Here is a 25,516-nt window from a genome sequence, read left to right on the forward strand (position 1 = left end):
CTATGACTGGAACAATAATTACTGCACTTTATCCTCCAACAACTCCTCTGTCTTTAGAAGGGAGTTCAGAATCTGAATCTTCTTTAGAGACTGTTGCTTTTGTTAAACCTACAAATATGGATGTGAATGGTAAAATTCATAAGCAGAATAATTATACCAACTTATTTCTTAACACAGTTGGAGACCAATTAGTCCGAATGGAAGGACAAATAGCTCAAATAAGTGAACAAATTGTGAATCTGGAACACAAGGACATGGTGAAAGAAGAAGAGATTTCTCCTTCAAATATTCGACCACCTGTTCCTATAACTGGATTTAATTTAAATAATCCAAACAAAAATATTGAATTAGTCAAAGAATTACAAAAAAGACTACAAGGTCTTTCATTGAATGTTATAGAGTCAGATGAGATGAATGACCAGGAAATCCTAGATTTGGAAAATTCTTTTATCCAATCTCAGCCTGATACTGTCAATAAAATTCAATATCCTAGAAATAAGGAATTTCCTTATTCAGGAGCTGATAGATATTACTATCCAAGACCGACTCCTCAAGATATGTTGTATGAGGAATTTGGTTTTCAAAAACAAATGTCTTATGGTGGAAGAACTATCTATGAATGGAACATAGATGGTATGACTGAATACCAAATCTTTGGTGTAGTACATCAAGTGATGATGTATAGTACTATTTGTGTAAATAATAAAAATGAGGATAAAAAGGTTGCTGGCTGGATAACAGTTGGTTTTACTGGCATGATCAAAGGTTGGTGGGACAATGTCCTATCTGCAAACCAACGATCAGAAATTTTAAATGCAGTAAAAATTAATGAGAAGGGTGAACAGATACAGGATGCTGTATATACTTTAGTTCAATCAATAATTTTACACTTTGTTGGTAACTGGGATAACCAACGTGAAAGAAGTAGGGAATTACTTCAGAATTTAAAATGTCCAACGTTAACTCATTTTTGTTGGTATAAAGATGTGTTTCTAGCAAAAGTGATGCAAAGAACTGATGCTAATAGTGAGCATTGGAAATCAAAATTTGTTGATGGGTTACCTTATTTCTTTGCAGAGAAAATTAGGAAAAAGCTGAGAGACCAAAATAATGGTCTAACTATTAATTATGATAATTACACTTATGGACAAATAATTTCTATTATAATCCAGGAAGGATTAACTTTGTGTAATGATATCAAACTACACAATCAATTGAAAAAGCAGAATCTGACTGGGAAACAGGAATTGGGTCAATTTTGTGACCAATTTGGGTATATGATATAACTAAATACCCAAAATCCTCTAAAAAGAAGAGTAGTAATAAAACTACTACTAAACAATATTCCAAAAGGAAATCTCAAAAGAATAAGAAGACGTTTGAACAATCTGGTTCAAAAGAGTCTACCTCAGCTACTAAAAAACATAATAAATCTAAAAAGAAAACCACAGCAAAATGTTTTAAGTGTGGCAAAATAGGGCACTACGCAAATAAGTGTAAAACCAAGAAAAAGCTTAATGAGCTTCAAATAGAAGAAGGGTTAAAACAACTCTTTAAACTTATGATTGATTCTAGTGATTCAGAATCACAAGGAGGATCAGAAGATCAGGTAAATGAAGTATCTGATCAAGACCAAGAAGATGGCACTTCTTCTAGTTCTAAAGAAGAAGAAAAAATTTACAATCATTGTAAATGTAATAACCTCGAATGTTAAACTTCCGATAATTATTGGAAGGCTATTGTGGAAATGAATGGACTCAGTATTAATGTTCTTACTAATAAACAACAAGGTTTATTGGATATAATAGATCAAATTGATGATCCTCAGTTGAAAATAAAAATCATCGAGACATGTATTTCTTCTACTACAGAAGAAGAGGAGGAAAAACCCCAAATCCCTAATGACACTTATAGTCTAAAAATGTTTTAGACAGATTAGAGCAAATTGATAACAATAAACCTGTTACAATCCCTGACCTTAGGGGAGAAATAAATATTTTAAAAACAGAAATAAGGTTGTTAAAATCTTTTCAAAATAATACTACTCAAGAACTTTGTAACATGAATAAAAGGTTAATTTCTCTAGAAAAAGGAGAAACTAGTCATAATGATGACTCAAATGATTTAAATCTTATTAATAAAGTGGTTTACCAAAAATGGCATGTAAGAGTAAACCTAGTAATACAAAAAGAATATACCATCAATAATATTATTGCATTAGTTGATAGTGGAGCAGATATGAATTGTATTCAAGAAGGGATTGTTCCAACCCAATATTTTGAGAAAACTTCTCAGAGTCGTACTAATGCAAGTGGATCTAAAATGATGATCAAATACAAACTCAATAATGTATACATTTGCAATAAAGGAGTTTGTTTGGAGACAACATTTCTTTGTATAAGAAATCTCCAGCAGGAGTTAATATTGGGAACTCCTTTTTTGGCAATGTTGATGCCAATGAAAACCAGTACTGCTGGTATTACTGCTCATATGGATGGGCAGGAAATCTTCTTTGAATTTGTTTCTCCTCCTGTATACAAGGAAATAAATGATATCATGAGAAAAATTTTCTTCAAAGAGAAATTAGAATAATGAGTATTGAGGAAACATTACAAAAACCTATAATGAAAGAGAAAATTTCTCAAATCGAAGAAGATTTCCATAAAGAAATCTGCAGTGATATCCCTAATGCCTTTTGGGATAGAAAGAAATATATTGTTTCACTTCCATATGAGAAGGACTTTGATGAAAGAAAAATTTCTACTAAGGCCAGGCCTTCTCAAATGAAACAAGAATATTTAAAAATGTGTCAAAATGAAATTGACAATTTACTCAAAAAACAACTTATCAGGAAGAGTTACTCTCCTTGGAGTTGCACAGCTTTTTATGTTAATAAAAATGCTGAAAAAGAGAGAGGTGTTCCTAGATTAGTTATTAATTATAAACCCCTAAATGAGGTTTTAATGTGGATAAGATATCCTATCCCTAATAAAAAAGATCTACTGGATAGATTGAATGAAGCAGTCATTTTCTCTAAATTTGATCTAAAATCTGGTTATTGGCAGATTCAAATTAAAGAATCTGATCGATATAAGACAACATTTACAGTTCCATTTGGTCATTATGAATGGAATGTGATGCCATTTGGTCTGAAAAATGCACCTTCAGAATTTCAGAATATTATGAATGATATTTTTTACCCTTATGTAGAATTTGCAATATGTTATATTGTTGATGTTTTAATTTTTTCACAAAACATCGATCAACACATAAAACATCTTAGAATCTTTAAAGATGTAATTAAAAGAAATGGTTTGGTGGTCTCGGCGCCAAAGATGAAATTACTTCAAACCAAGGTTCGGTTTTTAGGGCATAATATTCATCAGGGGAAAATTATCCCAATTGATAGAAGTATAGAATTTGCTTCTAAATTTCCGGATGAAATAAGGGATAAAACTCAATTGCAAAGGTTTCTTGGCAGTCTTAACTACATAGGAGACTACTATAAGGAGTTAGCCCAGGATTCGGCTCCCTTATATGAAAGACTTAAGAAAAATCCTCCTCCTTGGACAAAGAACCATACAAGAGCTGTCCAAAAAATTAAATTGAAAGCTAAACAGCTACCTTGTTTGGCCATTGCTAATCCAGAATGGAAGAAAATTGTAGAGACGGATGCATCTAATATTGGATATGGTGGCATCCTAAAACAATTTAATCCGAATTCTGGTAAGGAAGAATTGGTAAGGTTCACTTCTGGGCTTTTAAAAAATGCACAGGCTAGTTATAGCACAATAAAGAAAGAAATTCTTTCTATTATTAAATGCATAAATAAATTTCAAGATGATTTATTAAATCAAAAATTTTTGTTAAGAGTTGATTGCAGTGCTGCGAAGCAAGTGTTAAAACAAGATATTCAAAATCTTGCATCAAAGCAAATTTTTGCTCGCTGGCAGTCTGAATTATCTGCATTTGATTTTGATATAGAAAATGCATTAAAAGAGAAAATAATTCTCTCACTGATTTTCTCACTCGTGAGTTTTTGCAGGGCTAAAAGATGGCTCACGTATTCAATATGGATTTAGAAACTTTTCTTAGAAAAGCTTGTCCCTCAATTTCAGAGGAACGATTAAAATATTTTATCACTAAAGATAAAAAATTCAAACTTGTTATGAGAAATTTATCTCAGGCTAATCGGGAGCAGAATTTTCTGGGACTTGCCCCAACCCGTTTTTATTTTCAAAGATGGGCACATGCTAAACAAGCATTATTACAATTCTATAATGAATATGGTCGAGATTCTGAGGAAGTGGATGACATTGATGATAATTATTTTAATCAACAACTCCAGCAACTTCAAGCAAAGCTAAGAGTTTTAGCTGGCTAATATTGCAGGATGAACAGACCTCCTGATCGTGGACGAGGAAGAGCTAATACTTCTCGTGGCCGGGGAAAACCCAAGGTCACTCAAGCTGATATTGAAGCCTACTTGAAGGGTCATAAACTCCAATTTCCTTCACTACAAGATGCTGCCTTAGCATCCACACCACTCTCACTTAAGGAGGTGGTGCAGTCTGAAGAGGTTTTCAAATCACTGGAAACCACAGAAACAATAATGATCCTGGAATATCAGGATGAACAATTCAAGAATGATCCATGGGAAATTAAGTCCCGCTATTTGGATACAATGAGTTATCCAGTTCCAGAAGGAAAATATAGATATATTTATGAGGCAATGCTCTCAGAATTTGGATCGGTGGAATTCCGCCACACTTATGAGAGCAAAATTGGACAAAAAAGTCCAATAAGCTATAGCAAGGCCATAATTAAGATGGTCATACCAATTCACAAATGTGGAATACACCCCCAACAATCTAAGACTTTGTCAATAAAGGCAGAAAATGGAATTCCAGTTCATTATAATTACTGGGATTACATTGAAGCCTGGACAAAGGCATTTTACTACCAAAATCAACGGAGGAAACACTCATGGTTTCTTAAAATTTGTCCAAATCTTGTTGGACAGCAGGAATTGCCAAATTGGTTTTATATGTGGTGGTGTAAATTTGGCACTCGATCAGATTATCTTATACCAGAAGTACAGAAGGAATTGGAATTCTTTACCAATCATCATCCTCAATTGCAGGAAACCAATACTTCAGAAGGAAAATCATTCCTTTTTATAATAATGACTTTTGGTATCCCATGGATTTGGAAATGGGATATTCAATTTGGAAATAATAAATTTGGATTTCCAGTTCTACAAAGAACTTTTCAATACAGATGGTGGAAAGGTATTAATCTCAATCAGACTCTTGCAAAAATAAAAGCTGCAACCCAAGAATTAAAACTACAATTGAAAAGAAAGGAGCAGAGTTCTAAAAAGAATCCCTTCTTGGAGATCTCAGCCCAAATCAAGGCAAAAAATCCATCTTTAACAGATGATGAATTGGTAATTAAGACCATGGATTATATGAAGAATCAATTTCTACAATCTGTCCAAGGGACACATATAGCTGATGATGAGTCCATGACATCAGCAAAGAGCAATGAAGAAGACAATAATCCTTTCACATGCTTAGCAGGGGAATCTCAAGACCCCTATGAAGATGATGGAACAACACCAGCACCGACTTTAGGTGATTTTTGGGACAGCATGACGGAAATGATGGCAGAACAGCTGTCCTCTCGAAAAGGAAAAGAGAAAAATCAATAATGGAATAATACTGCCAAACAACTTTCGGTTACTGACTCCACCAAATTATGGAGAATAAAGTGACACCAATTATGGGTGTTTTTGAAGCATCCAATTATCAGATGTGACGATGGGGCCCACATGTGTACCCGACATTTTGGTAAATTTGGATGTAATTTGTGTTTAATTTCATTTGAATTTCTTGTAGAGTCCTCTATATATAGGATGCTTCTGTATTAGAGAAATCAGGTTTTGGATTGCCCCCTCTCTCTCTCTAAAATCCAAGCACTCTGATTTTCTCCTCTCCTCTTTTGCACATTGGCTTCGGCCTTAATAATAATAAGGTCAGTTTTCTTTTTGATCCTTTGTACTGTTGAATATTAGTACATTATTTAGTATCAGAGCCAGCAATGGCTTAAAATAATCTGTTAGTGCAAGTATAAATTATTCTAGCATGGAGATGCCTTTAAATAAAAATTAATTAAACCACAAAATTTAAATGCAAGAAAACATTTTAGGTAGTGGGACGTCACCCAAGTCGCGTTCGGATTTGTTCGGCCATGAGGACCCGGGAAGGGTAATTTGGCCTTGCTCCGGTAAACCGTTGACAGGCGTGCTATCCAAAATGTTGTCAAAAAAGAAGGGGATTACATAATAAGCGGTGATAGCTAAGAAGGATTTGTTTGGTTTTCTTAGAGAAATGGGATTAGCTTAAATATAATTAGTATATAACATTATAACTTGGATTGGATTCGGAACGTGGGATTAGATATCTGATCCTCGGATTCAGATTACTGGAATTGAAATACCGAATTCGGTTCGTTGAATCTACCGCATTACAGCAACAATGATTCAATGGTTTTCCTTGATTACACGTACTCCGATCGTTGGGGGTGAGTGACGCTGTCCTTCTCGCCGGCAGATCGCGCTGATCGATAGAAGTCTCCAGTCTCACTAATCACCGGCATCTCCTTACTTCTTCTCTGGGGGACGTTGGCCTCTGGTCAGGGATCAAGGTACAGAACCAGTTTGTGGCAGACATTACATGGTAACTCTCTTTTTCCCCTCCTTAATTTTTCTTCATGATTTCCGAGAGGTTTCTCAGCAACCAAACTAAGCATGGGCAACATGAGAGACATTACATGGTAACTCACTTTTTTTCATCGTTAATTTTTCTTCTTGTACTGCTCTCTTGATCTCAGTTTGGTTGCTGAGAAACCTTTTGGAAATCACGAAGAAACAAAGATATGATAGTAAAAGGAAATACCCATGTTTCGTTCTGTTTTCATCTTTCAAAAAGAGCTCATGAGCAGTGAAAATTCTGTTAGTTAAGGTCATTTACTCAAATGATCACGTGGATTCGAGTGATGATTCATTAATGTTGTGGTTGTAAGTTTTGAGGATAGATTGGCCTTGTAAAGTACAGGTGAAAAATTGATATGTTTGAGTCAATGATTGGAGTGAATGACACTCTTAGTGCACTATCTGACTCGGCACATTCATATTTATCAGTATCAGTATAAAACGGTTCCCACGTGAATTATGTTAACACCCCATCATTTTAGATGTGCTGCATAGATAGTTAAAATGCATAATAACGTAACCATAGCACTGTTGCATCATGAGCTAGTGATAACGTAACCGTAGCACTGTGCACTGTTGGTCTGTTGCACTGTTGCATCATGAGCTAGAAAAATAAAGTTTGTTTTGTTAAACTTTGAGAATGCCTTACCGTTATTCTTGTGGAATAAAAGTAGAGACCGAGGCCATGTAAACTATATTGTTCTTGTCGTTTCCGGTGTCCCCCCCAAAAGCTATAGAGTTCTTGTAACTACCCAGCACCAGGAGACAGACCATTCACATAATTCAAGAGAATAACTGAAACAACTAATATATGTCTATAAACGCATTTAGGCTTCGAAACCCAGTTGTGCTAAATCCTTGGTAATTTTGGGTTAATAGATAGTAGTTGCACATAGAATGTGTAAAAAATAAGCATGAGACAAAGAAGAAATGTTTCATTTCACATGGTCTTTTCGGTTGATTACAGGTACTAAGATTTTAGTAGGGTATATTATCCTAGTCGGATGTGATGCTTCTTAACTAACAGTATCTGTTTTAGCAACAATAGCAGCGCATATTACACACATAACTAGAAGAAATTCTGTTTAAAGAAAACACAGTCACGTGACTCACGGTCACCTTTGGTTCCCAGTTTTCTGATATCCCTTGTCAATGCATTTAACTTCACTTCTATTTGTTCTGGATTTCTTGGTTTTACTAGATTAGAATCAATTGCCTGTATTTCTTTACCATATCTAATAAGTAGTCAGAGAACCTCCTTATATCTGTATGTTGTTTTTTACTGCAGCGGCAATATCAAATGCATATGCAACCACTTATGGATTGTACAGTAATCCACAGTTCAAGAATGCGGGAAAATTTATGGCGTTGCGTGATTTTCTGGCCCTTGCTAACAACACCATTTCTATTTCTGGTGTATTGATCATTATAGAGGTGAGTTAATTTCATACCATCTTTATTGGATCATACCAATTTCAAAAACCTACTTAATAAGCTGCAACTAAAGTGCCAGCATAGATCTTGAGATAAACAATCTGGGAGATAGGATACAAGATTTTCTAACTTGAAGTACTTGTTGGAAATGCTGGTTTTGTAGTCCTAATAACATGTCACTATAAAGAAACTTCTGCTATCGCTCAACTGAAGCATATTTTCAGCATTCGTTTCTTGGAAAAATTTAGAAAACATTATCCAAAAATGAAAACTATGGGAAAGAAAATGGCTGTTTTGAAACATCGCAAATCATGGGTAGAACTGAGTTTGCCGTGGGGATGTCTAAAAATTGCATTTTTTTTCTCTGAATCTTTTCCTCTTTACTTTTCTTGTAAGATCTTAGTTCACTTTCCTTTTTGTCCGGAGAAGTTGGAAATAAGAAAAAATAGCACCAAAGTTGAAAGAAGTTCGGAAAAGAAAGAGAAAACAATTCCTAAAAACACTGGAAAATTTGTTGTTATCTTTAGTGCACTTTTATCAAATTGGATCCATAGTTTTCCCCCTTATTTGGTTCCTCTTATCAAGACAAACCAGACCAATAAAATGTTTTGGCCAAAGATCTTAAAGAAGAACGTAAAGCGAAAAATCTCCAAAAAAAAACTTAGCTTATTAAACCTTCATATTCCCAAACATAGCCTTAGCTGACCAATAGATCACCTGCATTGATATCATTCACATGCACAGCATGAGAACAGAAAGAAAAGTTGCATATTCTTTGTATAGAACTAGACTAAGTCAAATCCTTTATGCTGTTATTTTCCCTTACAAAACGCAACTTATTTAGAAGAAAACTAGGGTGTAAAAACGCGAGAGAGAGAGAGAGAGCGCGAGAGAGAGAGAGGATTACGGAAACTGATCTTGAGGATGAGAAGCGAGTAGGTGTCCATTTCAGATCCTATTGCAATAGAGGAATGAGAAGAAATACGAAGTTTGAGGAAGGTGGGAAAAAAGTGGAGAATTTTCGGGTGAAGAAAATTTCTAGAGAAGATGACCAAACTCGTCGATCTCAAATTACCCAAAACGGTAAACAATTTAAGTAAAAAACAAGATACATGTACGCCACAGTTCAGAGCAAAGACCTCGCTTCGCACCAAAGCAACTGCGAAGAAGCATCGGGGTCAATGAGAGTCTTTGAGACGAGACAAACAAAAAGTCTAGGACCATCGCACTGGCCACCACACGCCGTGTGGGGCCCACTCCGAGCCCCACAAAAATACTGAAAAATATTTATGGGGCTCTATAAAAAATCAGCTCCAACAGATATCGATAGGTATCTTTTTTAAATTTGTATGGGGCGAAACTGCTCAGGTCCCTGAAAATCAACCATCCTTGAGGTTTAGGACTAAGGCAGATGCCCCACTAAGGTCCTGAAAATCACCCTGGCCCCCTTTCGGAGTTGTGCCCAAACCGTGATAGCTAAATGAAATTACAAAGTACTCCAACTTTTGAAGTTTGTTAAAAGCTATATATCAACAACTTTTGGGACGTGGATTCAGCTTATACCCAATGAACACAACTCCTTTGTCATGAGCTCAATGCCACTACTGGCTTCCTTGCACCGCTTGTTGACCTCATCAACCACATTTTTCTCCTCGTCTTCTCCCCTTTATACCACAGCTTCACACTCGAATGGAACACCGAAGACCTACCCACTTTAGATTTCAAAGCAACAAATTTGGTTTCCTCATGATCCAGCTCCATCTCCAACCTAACCACCAAACTCCTTGCCTCCTCTAGTCTCTACCTTATACAAACCACATCCTCTTTGGCTTTTACAATATTCACTTTGGCACTATGCGATAGGGCTGTCCACAAACCCACCCCACCTGACCACCCGACCCGAAAACTAAGCCAATGGACGATTCTGATTACCCTAATCGATCGGGTTCGGGTCCAAGTTTTTGGGTTTTGCAATTTGTCAGTCGGGTGTCGGATGTACCAGATCATCTCTCGGATGACCCGACCCGACCCGACCCGACCAAGACATATGTATAAAATGAAAAAACCCTATTTTTGCTCAAGTCAGTCTCGACTTCTCTCTCTAACTCATATGGAGTCCCCTTACAAGACGACGACTGACAAACCCTCGCTACAACACCCTCCGCCAGCTTCCCCACCACTTCTCCGCTGGCTATGGCGGTGGCTCAACCTCGTCTTAACGACGTCCTCGTCGTAGTAGTTCCCAGTCGTCGATTTCGAGCTCATCTTGATCGAGGACCTCCTCCCCTCTCCTTCAAAGCACGCCTACCTCCAGCCCATGTCCACCTTGCCTGATTCCTCCTCCACCGGACGCCGCCTCCTTCACCGCCTCTAGGCCATTGTAATTTTGGAGAATTTTTTTGATTTTTCAGAAAAAGGTGTAGATCTGTGATTGTGAATGCTGATTTTGTAATGTAATATTATCCTTGAATCGTCATTTGTGATGTGAATCGTGATTGCGAGTAGATCTGTGATTGTGATTGTGATTCCGTACACCTGACAATCCAACTGAATCGACCTGAACTTATCAGCACTTGGTTCGGTTGGAACCTGACAAGTGTTTCGGTCGGGCTCGGGTGGTCATTCGTACAATCCGACCAAAGTCGGGTCAGGTCCAACCCGACCCGAACCCGAACCCGACCAAATCTACCCTATGGACAGCCCTACTATGCAATGCTTCTTCAACGTTCTTGGCTTCAATCACAAGCTCCTCGTATCGCCTCGTTACTTCTTCATGAGTGATTTTCAGGACCTTAGTGGGGAATCTGCCTTAGTCCTAAACCTCATGCACGGTTGATTTTCAGAGACCTTAGTAGTTTCGCCTCTACAAATTCAAAAAACATACCTATCGATATCCGTTGGAGCTGGTTTTTTTACAAGGCCCCATAATTAAATAATTTAAAATTTATGAGTATTTCTTTGTAGTTTTGTTTGTAGTTTTGTAGGGCCCAAAGTGGGCCCCACACAGCGTGCGGTGGCCCATGCGGTGGTCGTAGACATTTTGTTTGTCTCGTCTCAGAGACTCCCACTAACCCTGCTGCTTCTTCTCAATTGCTTTGGCGCGAAGCTAGGTTTTTGCTCTGAACTGTGGCGTACCTGTAACTTGGTTTTGATTTAAATTGTTTGTCATTTTGGGTAATCTGAGATTGACGAGTTTGGTCCTCTTGTCTAGAAACTTTCTTCACCTAAAAATTTCTCCACTTTTTTCCCACCTTCCTCAAACTTCATATTCCTTGTCATTCATCTATTGCAATAAGATCTGAAATGGACACCTGCTCACTTCTCGTCCTGTAGATCAGTTTTCGTAATCACAGGCCCCCCCCCCCCTTCCGTTTTTTACTTTTATTTGTTTGTTTGTTTGATTGAAATAGGTACAACTGGTTCCCGTATTTCAACAAGTATGGAAAACTGGTGGACATCTTCATTCCCAGAGATCGAAAAGGTTTTTTTTTTTTTTTTAAGAGAGAATTGTGTGGAAGGAAAGGGGAATGCCAATTCCTTGGGTCCTGGTAGTTATATTCTCTCAATCTCACACATCCCCTTTGGATTAATGTGAGGGATTTGCTAATTTGTCGTTTCTCACCGAAAAATGATGAGATTTGTTGGCAAATCATAACCTTTTCTTTTATGCTGAAATCACAGATTAATCCAAAGGGGTTGTCAAGGGTTTCTAAATGATGTATCCAGCTGTTATATAATAATAAGAAGCAGTTTTTGGATGGCAACTTTCCAATTTGGGACGCATTTGCCCCTCAATTGAACTCTCGCTGGTTCTGGGCTCGAGGGTATTCTCGTCTTTCTGGCGTTTGCCCCTCAATTGAACTCTCGCTGGTTCTGGGCTCGAGGGTATTCTCGTCTTTCTGGCGTAGGCAGAATGCGTGAACCTTACTAGGCACCGTCTACCCCTCCTTTCCTTCGTCTAGTTCAGAGCAAAACAGAGAGAGAGAGAGGGAGAGAGAGAGAGAGAGAGAGAGAGAGAGAGAGAGAGAGAGAGAGAGAGAGAGAGAGTTTTGGGGCGAGTTGCGTTCTTCTGTGTTGCTGCTTGCTATGGAGAGGTAACCATTGCAACTTTGTTCTTTTCTTTTTTAACTTTTTCCTTGTGCTCGGTGCTTATGCATTTTTTCAATTATGTTAAATGACTGGTTATGGATAATTCGGTATCCCTAATAGGGCAATGATGAAACAATTACAATGTTAATGAAGGTAGTGCCTTCTTTTAGAACAGCTCCATTACAGTCAGTTTTCTTATTGAGTTCGCGTGTATTATAATTTCCTTGTTACAGATCTGAGACTCTGTTCGCCTAAGTTTAAGGAATTATTGTTTGTTGTTATCTTAATCATCATTACCACTTATCTGTGTTTGAAACTAGAGTTTCTCCAGATTTTCGAATTTCTGATTTAGAATTTTTGCTAAGTTAACTATTAGTATTTTGTGATGTTTTGGTTTTTGAATATTTACTTCTTTATGCCTGCTTGAATGGATGTATGGAATATGTGCATCATATCTTCACATTTATGTTGCTAGATGCTAATACGTAGCGGAAATCTGTTTGATAGACTTTACACCATAAAATTCGAAGAGAGGCACTAATGTCTTAGTTGGGGAATGTGGTTATTTCAACTCATTTTTCATCAGTAGGATCTGTTTGGTTACCTTAACTTTTTGTTGATCTTCTGTATGACTATCATTTTTTAAGGTCTTGTCAAGTGTACCGTGAAATGCTAAGAAGCACATATGTGTCTCCCGATCTGACAATTTTGCGCAACGGCCGGACAAGCCTGGTATTCTCTTTTATTATCTTATTCGCACATGCTGAGAAGGGAGAACACAATTAGAGGTATGATTGTAATTGAAAATGGTCAGAGGACGATCAAGTTTGAAATGATGGTTAGTTCTTCCTTCATAATGGTCATGTTGTATGTTCTTATACCTCTAAATGTGGTTGGAGTTGTAAATTTAAATTTTTATCTCAACGTATCCATGTTGTAACCATTGGAAATATAGTGGGTCCGCTTGTCGTGTTTGTATCCGTGCTTTGCAAGAATGGGACAAAAGTCAAAATTGGAAGTCATTGACTCTTCTTTCCTCTCTCTTTTCTTGGTTTTGAGTAGGGTTTAAACCTCCGGTAGGTGCTAAGAAGTGTGCTTCTGTTAGGTTCTTTCCTCCTTGCCAAACTCATTTGGTCACTAACTAATATCTAAATACGGGAGAGCCAGCTTCTTTGATGCATTATTGCATGTTCTTGCATCATATTCTTCATTGATTTTCCCTTTACACCTGCAATTTTCCAATTTAATGTTGGAATCATGGTGATATAGGAACCAGTTTGGAACACGTATTAGTGATTCTGCAACAAAACATAAGGATATGATTTGGTTGAAATCTACACGCGGCATGAGTGAGTCATGTTCCTGTCCTAATCAAATATTCAAATCGGATACCGATACTCCTCGGTTGCTCATACATGCGTATCTCTGATGCTTGAAATTATTGTTCTTTAAATTTATGACATATTGGAATGTATTTGGATACTCTTAAGTTTAATTTTCCCTTTTTATTTGAATGAACAGATACTATAATTTACACATTCAAGCTATTACGAAGTTTTGACCTTTGATTGTAATATTTGAACCGTAGAATAAGAGTAAACATTTCTGACGTAAAAAGAATAATTGTCTAATATTTTCGTTACCTTTTAATACAAGAACTAATAATGCTATAGCATTATATTGTAAAGTATCTTCGCAACTTTTGCCGTTTCATCATTGGCATCTCCAAAAAAACTGCGTCAGTTTTGTTTTAGAGTAGAATTCATCCTCAGCAATTGTTGTCAGATGTGTTTTTTTTTTATGAAATTTACCATTTGACAACCATCCAAGTGAAGATGAAGGCTGGGTGCATTTTATGCATATTAAATTTGTATATCCTCCACATTGCCTCCAGTGGCGATACCCATCTTCTTGTTTGGAATTGTTCAATTTCATCAATGTTGTCATGAAAAGCTTTATTAACTAATTAGTTATGTTTTGTAACTAAAAAATCATTGCTTATAAACTGAATATGGTATTGACTGGCCTAAAGCATGTTGATTTGCGTGCAGCATCATTTCCAATTAAGCATTTAGAGGAAATCACAATTACAACAAATGCTAACCACTGCCTTACCTCTTTTCCTTTAACTTCTTCTTCAGTTGCCCCTTGATAGGAAACATGAGCTATTGGTTTGTTCTTTCTACATCTGCTTTCCGCGTGGCTGGTGCTGGAACTACCACTTGCTGGTATGTACAGCCATTTTGGGGTTTTCTTACCATAACATATCATGAAGAGTGCATTTAGTATCCTTGAAAGTTTTAATACAGCATCGTCTTTCTTTTGCTCAACTAACTACTACTTTGCTATACATTCTGTCACACCAATTATTGGATGACTCACATATCACACATGAATTTGGAAGATGTACTTGCACAAATAGAGTATGTGTTTGAAACTTATACAATGGATACAATTAAGTATGTGTTTGGCATCAATATAATCTCAAATTAATTGTATCCATGTCCTATCACTTGGCCGTATCCATATCCTACTTTTTTAGGTTTTTGCTTATCGACATATGGTGTATCATTTGTGTAAAAGTTAGGGTCATTTATTTAGAGTTTTGTTGGTTTCTAGTGCTGCAGATTTGTGAGGTTCTTGGGTGTTGTGCACTGGGGCTAAAATGCAGACCAGGTACATGGAGAGGACGAACTTAATGAGAGGGAAACATAGTTCGGAGGGCAGTGGTGACAACGATGAGCAACCTGAGCGAAAGCGACCTGCTTTAGGTAGGTGAATTCGTGTTCATTCGGTCTGTTTAGTGTCAATTCGGTGTTGTTTGTTGTGTTCTTTCTTCTGTTACTTCTATGGATTTTTAAGCATGTAATGAATCTGCAGATCTGTTATATTTGTGGTGAATCCATAGTTCATACCTTTGAAAATTGTTGACGGTGGTGTTTCTTTTGTGTATGTGGGCCTTGGATATTGAGTTAGACGCCTCAATTTCCAATGTTGGGAGTTTTGCTATGTTGGACAGTATTGTACTGTCCCTGTTGTGGTGACCACTAACCACATATTGTACCTAATTTAAGGAAATCAAACGAAAACATATCCAAATGCATGTGTAGATCATTGGTTTGGATGGATTTATGATGCAGAAATTTATTGTTAGTGTGTGACCAATCAAAGTGTCACGAGCCCTCAATTCATGTGCATTAGTTTTAGATTAATCTTGCAGAATAGTCCACTGAGGAGCAGATGTCCTCATCCAAGTATGAGTTTCCTGCCAATCTGAGATTCTTATATTCTGCAAAAATGTTCAGTGAAAATGTAGATCTTTTGGCAATAATGCTTTCTGGAAGTCAAAGAGTGGTTCAAATATCAACAGGATTCATGCTTTTCTTTGCTGTGTTTGGTGCAGTATAATTGCATGTTTTCGTCTGGCATCGCTTGCAAACCAGTAAAAAATTGAAGTTATGATTCGAATTTGGGCTAACTATGTGATTGTATCATCAATAAACAAGAAAATTTGGGGCTGTTCTACCATCTATTCCATTGCCGATCTTTGGAGCTCTGTACTACATCTTGTTTGCTTACATGAGTATGAATTCTCTATCTTGGTAACCATTGAAGATAAATCTTTATGTTTACCCAAAACTCGGTGCTTGTTTTGGAAAAGAAATTTCTTACGAAGGGAGGACAGTTACAAATGCTTGTTTTAACTGATTTAGGATAGTCATTTGCTTTTCCAATTCATCTCTAAATGCCTATTTTACCTTCAACTATTTGTTGAAATTAACTGTTGTACTAACTGTGGTACACCATTCTGGTGCAGCTTCTGGTCTTGGTTTATTTCAATTTTGCAACCTCAACAAGCTCAGAACAAAATTAATAGTAGGTTATTCAATCATCATGGGCCTCTCAGTCACACAATACTTCTATGGCTACATAGTAACTTCCGATCGTGGTCCTGTTCACACTCACACACATTAGGTATGTTGTGCATACAATTTATCCTTCCTAACTCAAATGAATTTTAGTAGTCGCAATTATTTTCCTGCCTGAAGAAGCTAAATGAAATTTCTAACCATTACTTACAATTTAACAACAAAATTGTGGAAATCATTTTCACATCCCCGGCCACAGTAGCAGCTATAATCGTGGTGTTTTTGGATTGCACTATTTGACCAAGTGATACTGATAATCGAATTTTTCTTCACAATAGGAGGCATTTTTCAAGGACGTTCAAGGCTTTTGATAAGGACCCCATGAGTAGAGAATTCTATTCCCTACCTTCAAGCTTCCTCAGGTCAATCTCCCTCTCTCTAAATCATCTTAGCGAATGGGCTGAAAAGATTGGATGAGTTTGGCCATTGCACTTGACACCTAATTAGAACTCATTCTTCTGCAATCCTGCTTACAAATTGATGAACTGCATCAGCTCTTCCTTGAGGACTGTTCGTGTAGAATACACACACACACACACACATAGTTAGCTTCTTATAAGGGCGCCCTTATTTTAGTTAAGTTGCGGACATCCCTTTTTCTCCCCTTTCCTGACCAAATTTCGATGATTTGAGTCGCTCAATATGTTCAGAATGTGGTTTTAAGGGTACCCGCGAGAAATCAACAAAAAAAACAAGACCAGGAAGGGCTTCATCCAAGCAGTATTTATTTGAACCGTTCGATAAAAAACAAACAAAAACTGCTCGGATGAAGCCCTTTTCGGTTTTTTTTTTTTTTTTGCTGATTTCTCGCGGGTACTCTTAAAATCACGTTCTAAACACATCGAGCGGCTCGGATCATCGCAAATTGGTTAGGAAAGGGGCGTCCTCACTTTAATACGATAAGGCCGCCCTTATAAGAAGTTTTATGTATATATATATATATATATATATATATATATATATATATATATACATATATGTGTGTGTGTGTGTGTGTGTGTATCTAGAGAGACCATATAACTGATGTTCAATTGAATCCTTTCTGCCCAAATGAAATACACATCAAATATTTAGGCATATACAAATCATGTGGAGTTCGTACTATTTAACGTATATTGTAGGTATATGCCAAATGTTTTTCATTAGTCTTTTTTCAATTTATATAGAAAAAAATGCCTCGCTTTTATATTGATCCATCTGGACCATCTCCGCTCACATGTTATGATGTGTTTGTTTCCTACCCTTAAATAAGGAGTTTTTTGGATGCCATTTTTCAATTTGAGATAAATTTGCCCCTGAATTTTTTTGAGGATGAGGGTAATTTCATCTTTCCAGCCTAGGCAAAAAACGTAAACAATATTAAGCCACGTCTCCTCCTCTCCTTTCCTTCGTCTGGTTCAGAAGAAAACAGAGAGAGAGAGAGAGAGAGAGAGAGAGAGTTTTGGGGGTTCCTTTCGTTCCTTTGTGCTGCCGCTTGCCATCAAGAGGTAACCATTGCAACTTTTTTTCTTTTCTTTTTTGACTTTTTCCTTGTGCTCCGTGCTTATGCATTTTTTCAATTTTGTTAAATGACAGGTTATGGATAATTCGGCATCCCTAATAGGGCAATGATGAAACAATTACAATGTTAATGAAGGTAATGCCTTGGCGGGGTAACCTTTGTTGCAGTCATGAGTACCTTTGTGCTTTTTCTAATACTTTTCTGAGCCCACTTGAGGGTCATATGGAGAACCAAACAGGTGGCTATGATGTGTTATAAGCTGAACCAAATTTGGCAAAATTAGTGGTTTGGCTGTGATGATATTTTATCTGAGCCTAAGGACAGGTTGTATTGGGATTTGTCCCACATCGGTTAAATATCTCCTCCAAAACTAGTATATGAGCTTGGGCGGCCTCTCCACTCTTTGCCAATTGGTTTGGAGTTGGATGCTTTAACATGGTATCAGAGCTAGAGTTTCGGAGGCTTTTCCCCTTTGTTTGTGCCATAGTTGCACTTTATTTCATTGTGATCCATGTGTTTTGGATCCTTTGTTGACCTCTCCGCGTGCGAGTAAGGGGTCGCACGTGCGGGGGAGTATTGGGATTTGTCCCACATCGGTTAAATATCTCCTCAAAAGCTAGTATATGAGCTTGGGCGGCCTCTCCACTCTTTGCCAATTGGTTTGGAGTTGGATGCTTTAACAGTTTGCTTTGACATATATTGGTGGATATGATCTGTTTCTTATTGAAATATGGGATGGTGTTGCCAAATCTGTTACTAATGGATTTGGAAAGTAATTTGTTTATGTCCAATGCACCTGCAATTTCCAGTTTTCAGCTGCAAGGGGCTGTGTGTGTGTGTGTGACCTGCTGGTGCAGGTTTGCGACTGAAATGCAGGTGTTAGTGTGGGTTGGCTGAAATGCAGGTTTTAAGTATGGTGCATGTATGTGAGTTGTGTGCAGGTTTTTGTGTGACCTGCTTGTGCAGGTTTGTGAGTGAAATGCAAGTGTTAATGAAAGTTGTGCCTTGGCAGGTGTGTGTGGGTTGAGAAATCAGCCTTGTATCCTCGTACTTTGATGCATTTCCGTATGGTGGCATATGTTGTTGGCTATGAGTCAGAATGAGAAATTATATGTGTTTCCTTCCAATTTTTAGCTAATTTTTATGTGTATGCAGGTCTAGATTAGTAGTTGAATGGCATATATTGTTGGCTATGATGTGAATTTCATATATTGTTGGCTATGATGTTTAAAAATCTGAGCCAAAAGGCATATAGTGCAGTTTAAGTACACTGTGAATGCAGTTGTTAGTAGAGTTTGAATGGCATATATTGTTGGCTATGATGTGAATTTCATATATTGTTGGCTATGATGTTTAAAAATCTGAGCCAAAAGGCATATAGTGCAGTTTAAGTGCAATTTGAATGCAGATTTTAGTAGAGTTTGAATGCAGTTTTAGTGCACATCTATGATTCTGCAACTGTCGCTGTGTGCGTGTGTCCAAATTGTAGTTTTAGTGCAGATAGGAGGCTGTTTTGGTGCACTTTTTTGCGTAATTTTACTGCAGTTTATGTGGCAATGATGATTGTCTGAGCCCACAAATGGGCTACTTCCAGTTTTCAGCTGTGTAGTTGTATGAATGTTGCTTTGGCAGGTTATGAATGACTATTTATTCATGATAGGGCAATGATGATTGTCTGAGCCCACAAATGGGCTACTTCCAATTTTCAGCTGTATTTCTATGTGCTATGTGCTGGATAGAGCTATTGTTGCTTTGTGTTATGTGTTGCTGCTGCTGGTGTCCAAACTGAGTCCAGGATAAGGTCCTCATGATTGTGTTTTTCAGCCGCATGTCCAGATTTTCTATTTCAGTTGTGTGCTATGTCTTGCTGCTATTGGTGTCCAACCTTTGTCCTACTTGTGTACAAACCTGTGTCCAATCTGAGTCCAACCTGTGTCAAAACCTGTGCCCATCCTCTGCTATGTTGAAGTTGTGTTCAAACTGTTGTTATGCTCTGTACAAGCTGTGTCAATGCTGGGTCCAAACTGTGAGCAAACTGTATGTGTGTTGGAGCAGGTGTGTTTGTGGTTGCAGCATCCAATCAAGCCCTTTTCCAGATTTATTTGGCTATGATGATAAATTTTTACAAGACACGATGAGGACTTAGGCAAGGCTACATTAGAAGGTCAAATTGGTAACTAATTTTGCAACCTACTATTCCTTCAAAAAGCGGTCTATATGCTTACAAATTATTTGAGCCAGATGTTAACAAAGAGCAGATGAAGAGCTTGCAGGAGAGGAAGGAGCAGTTTAACTTCAAATATATATATTCCAGACAATTATTTATATCTAAAATAGGATCAATTTATCTATCTATTTATATTATTTGGATTTCTTGTTAGAAGGTGGAAGTTTTTATGGATACTACTACGGCAAGCTAGAGTATCTTCAACTCCAACTGCATGTGCTTTTGAACCATTTATCCACTTAATTGGTTTTGGTCCAGTTCTTCTAATTTTGCTTTACTTGACATATTTGGCTTCCCTGGCTTTTGAATCGTATGCATTGCTGTACATATTCTTCTGAAACTCTTTTGAAGCCTAAGACTTAGCAATGGCTTACTTATATTATCCTGTAAAATTATGGCAATCGCTAGGTCTGCCTGCAGACTTATGCTCGAAACTTTCTGCACACTTTTTGTAAATATAGTTTTTTTCTTAGCGTATGCTTGCCAATGCCTGCACACAACACTTCACCACATCACTTATCACTTGCACAATGTACAAAAGATCCTTCGAAAAAACTTTTCTGGATGATTATTAATAGACTGCCCTGAAAACATTTACAGATGCTTTTGCTCTGACCATACACCAATTCCATATATAACATGTCCTCTTCAACGGGCATGACACTCGTGCCTTGCACGAGGTAGCACCTAGTGTGTTTGATAAAGGCGTGTTCGTGATTTTTTTGTTTTGCTTTGTTTGGTTAGCTGTGTATCCCAATTTGTCTTACATTTTAGAGAAATAACGAATCCTCATGTCTATGTTGTGTTGTATCCATGTCGTGTGTCCGTATTGGTACTTCTTAGTTTGCAAACAAGTAGTGGAAAGCCTCTATTGTAGAGCCATTGCTTAAAAAGTAACTGTTATTAGTTTGTAGTACCAGTGTCCACAATTTTGGAGACTAGGGCTTGTTTTTATCATTTTATTTTGGAGATATCTACATTGAGAAAAGTAATATTTATTCTGAGCCTGCTAATTTTGTCACACTACAGGCAGCTTTTAGAGTTTACATCCGAGATAGTTCTCCAAAAGTGTATGCTGTGTTTGGATGGGTTTTTGAGAATTTTGGGGTTGGATTTTTTTGGTAAGTGGAGAGAGAAATTAGGATAATAATTGGAGATAGGGGTAATGAGTGAAGAGAGATAGAGAAATGAGAATAATGATTGGAGTTAGGGATAATGAGTGGAGAGAGAAATGAGAGAAATAATTGAAAGTAGGGGTAATGAGTGTTTTTTAAGTTGGAAAGTTTTTTCCAAAAAGCAAACCAAACAAAGCATAGTCTCTTAAGTTAAATCATTGTGATTAGGGATGAGTTTAGGTCCATCCATGCTAAAGAGTCGCCTAGTCTTGATCTTTTTATGAACTAGAGTCACCTTGTCAAGATCAAGTCCAATGAGCCTTGTGCATAAACAACTTCCTTTTTTCTCATTTGTTGTTTAACGGCTTTCCTTTTCACTCATTTTTTGTTATTTGTAGCTCTAATGCAAATGATTTCGAGCAGATATAGTCTTCAGTTATGCCTAAAGTCATCTGTATTTCTTTTTCTATGGAAAAGAAGAAGTGTAAATCACTTCATGGGAAGTATGAAGCCATTGATGATAAATATATAACAGAAATCTAAGCTAATGTGAATCATACATGAATCTGCACTATACATGGGGATTTAAGCCAATGTGTAGTGTACCTCCGTTCTACTTTCCAACATCACTTTTCATAATCCTCTCTCTCTCTCTCTCTCTCGATTTTGCATTCCTCTTGTTTTTTCCTCAATCGTTCGATGTTTAATTTGGCCTTACTTTTGTTTGTTTGATTGAAACAGGTACAACTGCAGATGATTGTTCCCGTATTTCGACAAGTATGGAAAGGTGGTGGACATCTTCATTCCCAGAGATTGAAGGTTTTTTCCTAAATACCTCTCTCATTGCTATTTCCTCTTTCTCAAACAGCCCTTTGGATTAATTTAGGGATTTGCTACTTTGTTGTTTCTCACAGAAAAAAAAATGATGAGATTTAGTGGCAAATCATAACCCTTTCTTTTATGGTGAATTCACAGATTAATCCAACCCTTTCTTTTACAGTGAAATCACAGAGGCTTTGTAATCTGGAATATGTTGTGTTTGATAAAGATGTGTTTGTGTTTTTTGTTTTTTGTTTGGTTAGCCGTGCACTCCAATCGTTGGGGGTGAACAAGCGACTTTCCCCACTCTTTTGGCTTCCAAAGAAGAAAAATGACACCAGGTCCCATACGTATATTTCTGGAACAGCTAATCCTGCCCTTTCTCAGGTATCATTTCAAATGCTTTTAAATCATTGATGTTTCTCTAAGTAGTTCCTCTGCCATTGAATGGTTGCATACATCAATGGTACCCCTGTTGTTCATATGTCTAGGGCCCGCCCGCCACCAGTAAAACCTAGCCCCCTTATGTTGGTTGTGTAAGATCTGGCATTTGGCTTAGTAGGATTTTCTATGGTTGTCCTTACTTGGTATTTTGGAACTATCTCATCTGTTATCCTAGAGAGAGAAAATAACAAGCAAGGAAGATAAAAATTAAAGTAAACTTGTAGAAAGGGTTTTGGGATCATAAAGATGAGAAGTAGTGCATTTTTCTAGTGGGATCCATTTTCCGGTCCATGAGTTGTGCAGTCACTTGTTTTTGTGTTTGTTTGGGGAGCCTGTGATCTGTGATCCCCTGTAGATCATTTTGATGTGTCTGTATGTTTAGATCAAGTCCTAAATGCTTGTGCAAGACTAACTCCCATGGTAAGCTCTCAACAAAAGCCGGCCTTTACAGACTTACAGTCATTAGTTCTGGTTGGAATTGGTGAGTGCTGGGTCAAGAGTCTTTGTGTGCTTTGGTGTAAATATTCTGGATTTCTACTCATAAGAGTTTTTCGGTTGAGGCCATCACTTTGATGACATGGAGTTCCATAGAATCCTTTATTTGCAAATAAGAACCACAGACGCTTAAAAGAAGGTGATGCGACATGTGTCAGACTCTGGCACTCTTCGAACACTCTCGGACATGTGGCCGATACTCTTTTTTTTTGTGTCCATAACAAGGAAAAAAAACTTTATGCAGAGACATATCCGACACTCTTACTACAAAGTGTCTAACCCATTTTTTGATGTCAATGACTTAGAACCAAATGTGATCGGCACTTCTTGGAGACTTGCTATCAATCATTTTCGGAATTCGAGATATCACTTTGATATATAAAGTTGGAAAAATAGTAACTCTTACGACTAGTGACATTCAAGATCACTTGGAAGTTCATAAAAATTTCTTGAGGATTCCTAAGTGCCCATGTCCCATTTTTTAAGAAATTCTTGAGTCCCATGGCAATCGAGATTCTTCTTAACTTGTATATGCTTGTGTTGATGTAAACATGACAATATATTTTGACATATATGTTATGTATCCCCAAAGTTATTCACGTCGTGTGTGTCTGTGTCATGTCGAATTCGTGTTGCGTGTCCTTATCGTTTCTTAGTTTGCAAACAAGTAGTGGAAAGCCTCTGTTGTAGAGCCAATGCTTAAAAAATATCTGTTATTAGTTTGTAGTACCAGTGTTCACAATTTTGGAAACCAGGGCTTGTTTTTATCATTTAATTTTGAAGATAACATTAAGAAAAGTAATATTGATCTTGTCACACTACAGGGAGCTTTTAGGGAATATGTCCGAGATAGTTATCTAATTGTAGTCTTTTAAGTTAAATCATTGTGATTAGAGATGAGGTGTCCGTCGATGGTAAAGAGTCACCTTGTGAAGATCACGTTTGCCATTGTAGATTAACAAAATTGTATGACTTGTATAGCTGTCAATCCAGTCCAGTTATGAGCCTCGTGCTGTCCATTGATGATAAATAAACAAGATAAATCTAAATCTAAATTTACACGAGATTCATACATGAATATGCATTATACATTAGTGGAAAAACTATTTGGTGGTCTTGGGGCACCCTCATCCTAGGGATGGCATTCTAGGCAATCGGGGCAGAATTTGGGTTTTCCGTACCTGATCCCCGAACCCGAAGTTCCGCCTGTATCCGCCCCGATCCCCAAACAGGGAGGGGGGAATGAAACCATTTCCGAGACATTCGGTTTTCGAGTAATCCCCGAACCGAATGGGTAACCGAATGGAATAGAATTAGAGCCCGAAGAACACAATCTCTCTGTCCCAGCACTCCTCTCCATCTCCTTCGCAATCTGATCAAGAACAGACCCCTGTGAAAAAGGCGCTCATTCTATCACAACTTCTCAAGTATTTCCCTTGTTTAAGCAGAAAAACCAGATCTCAAGCAACGGACATTCTAATGATGTCAAAAGTACCAAATTGAGCCCCAGGGATTTTCTTTGAAAGGATCCACGAGATTTTCACATTTTAAGAGGAAACCCGAACCCGCCAAACTCTGACCAGCATCTTCATGAAGCACACCATCCAGCTAATGAACAAAGATTCTTGGAGGCAGGACCATTCCAGAACTGATCTGGGTTTTACTTTCTTGAATGATCGAGCATCAGAGGGTTGTTCGACGAATCAACGCAAAGAATAACAGGAGAGAGAGAGAGAGAGAGAGAGAGAGAGAGAGAGAGAGAGAGAGAGAGAGAGAGAGATCTGAAAATTGAAATCGCCGCCTCCCTCACTGAGGAGTGAAAATAAGACTGGAAGGGAAAATTTTGGTTATGGTTCGGGGATAATTTCGGTTATCGGTTCGGTTCGAATTGCCATCCCTACCTCATCCGCCACATATTTCTGTGCATGAAAATGTGTGGTGGATAATTACTCATACATAGGGAATTTAAGCCAAGGTGTACCTCCGTTTTACATTCCAACAAACCTTGCCACATTCACAGCAGTTGCCAGGCAACTAACCTTTCTCGAGCCTACTAGCCCTCTAACTTGTTAAGAGAATAAAGATTTTTTTTCCTTGTTATGGACACAAAAAAAAGAGTATCGGCCATGTGTCCGAGAGTGTTTGAAGAGTGTCACAGTCTGACATGTGTCATGCCACCTTCTTTTACCAGTATTAATTTTCATGCTTTCAAATGTTGATATAGTTAACAATAGTTAAGCGCGTGATCATAATGAAAAGTGTTACAGGAAAAAGAAAACTGTTGGGGTTTGCTCTCACTTAAGATCTCTAGTTCTCACTTCTCAGATCTCCTTTCTAGCAACTCTTGAGACCATCTCACCCACGCGCCTAAGCGTGTAAAAGGGCGCGTGGGAGGGTCCATAGGGATTAGTCTGAGGTGTGTGGAAGCTGGCTCAGGACACTATGCATTAACAAAAAAAATTGGTTGACTTATTTTCTTATTGGATGGAATGCCATATTGTAATATGGTCCCTACCTTATTGTAAGCCAACCTAATTAATGCAGAATCTCCCTAATAAGAAAAATAATTGTAACTAAGGAAAGATGGCTTCTATGATATACGGTGTCCACTTTTTACTTACAAGTTGGGATATAATTAAAATTTAATTGTACAAATTTTGCATGCAATATACGTTGAGTGATCGTAAT

At 37.5% G+C, this 25,516-nt stretch overlaps 1 protein-coding gene across 1 annotated transcript in view; it reads left to right on the top strand.

Moving 5' to 3' along the window:
* Window positions 1-25,516, top strand: part of LOC131312325 (uncharacterized) — a 42,604-nt gene that overhangs the window by 4,160 nt on the left and 12,928 nt on the right. The window contains exons 3-6 of the mRNA XM_058340007.1: window positions 4,393-6,740; window positions 8,064-8,209; window positions 21,812-21,889; window positions 22,153-22,276. Coding sequence (XP_058195990.1) covers window positions 4,394-5,713 — 1,320 coding nt within the window. The 5' untranslated portion in view covers window position 4,393 and the 3' untranslated portion in view covers window positions 5,714-6,740; window positions 8,064-8,209; window positions 21,812-21,889; window positions 22,153-22,276. The remainder of the gene's footprint in view (window positions 1-4,392; window positions 6,741-8,063; window positions 8,210-21,811; window positions 21,890-22,152; window positions 22,277-25,516) is intronic.

The sequence above is a fragment of the Rhododendron vialii genome, chromosome 2a (genome assembly GCF_030253575.1).
Source record: "Rhododendron vialii isolate Sample 1 chromosome 2a, ASM3025357v1".
NCBI lineage: Eukaryota > Viridiplantae > Streptophyta > Magnoliopsida > Ericales > Ericaceae > Rhododendron > Rhododendron vialii.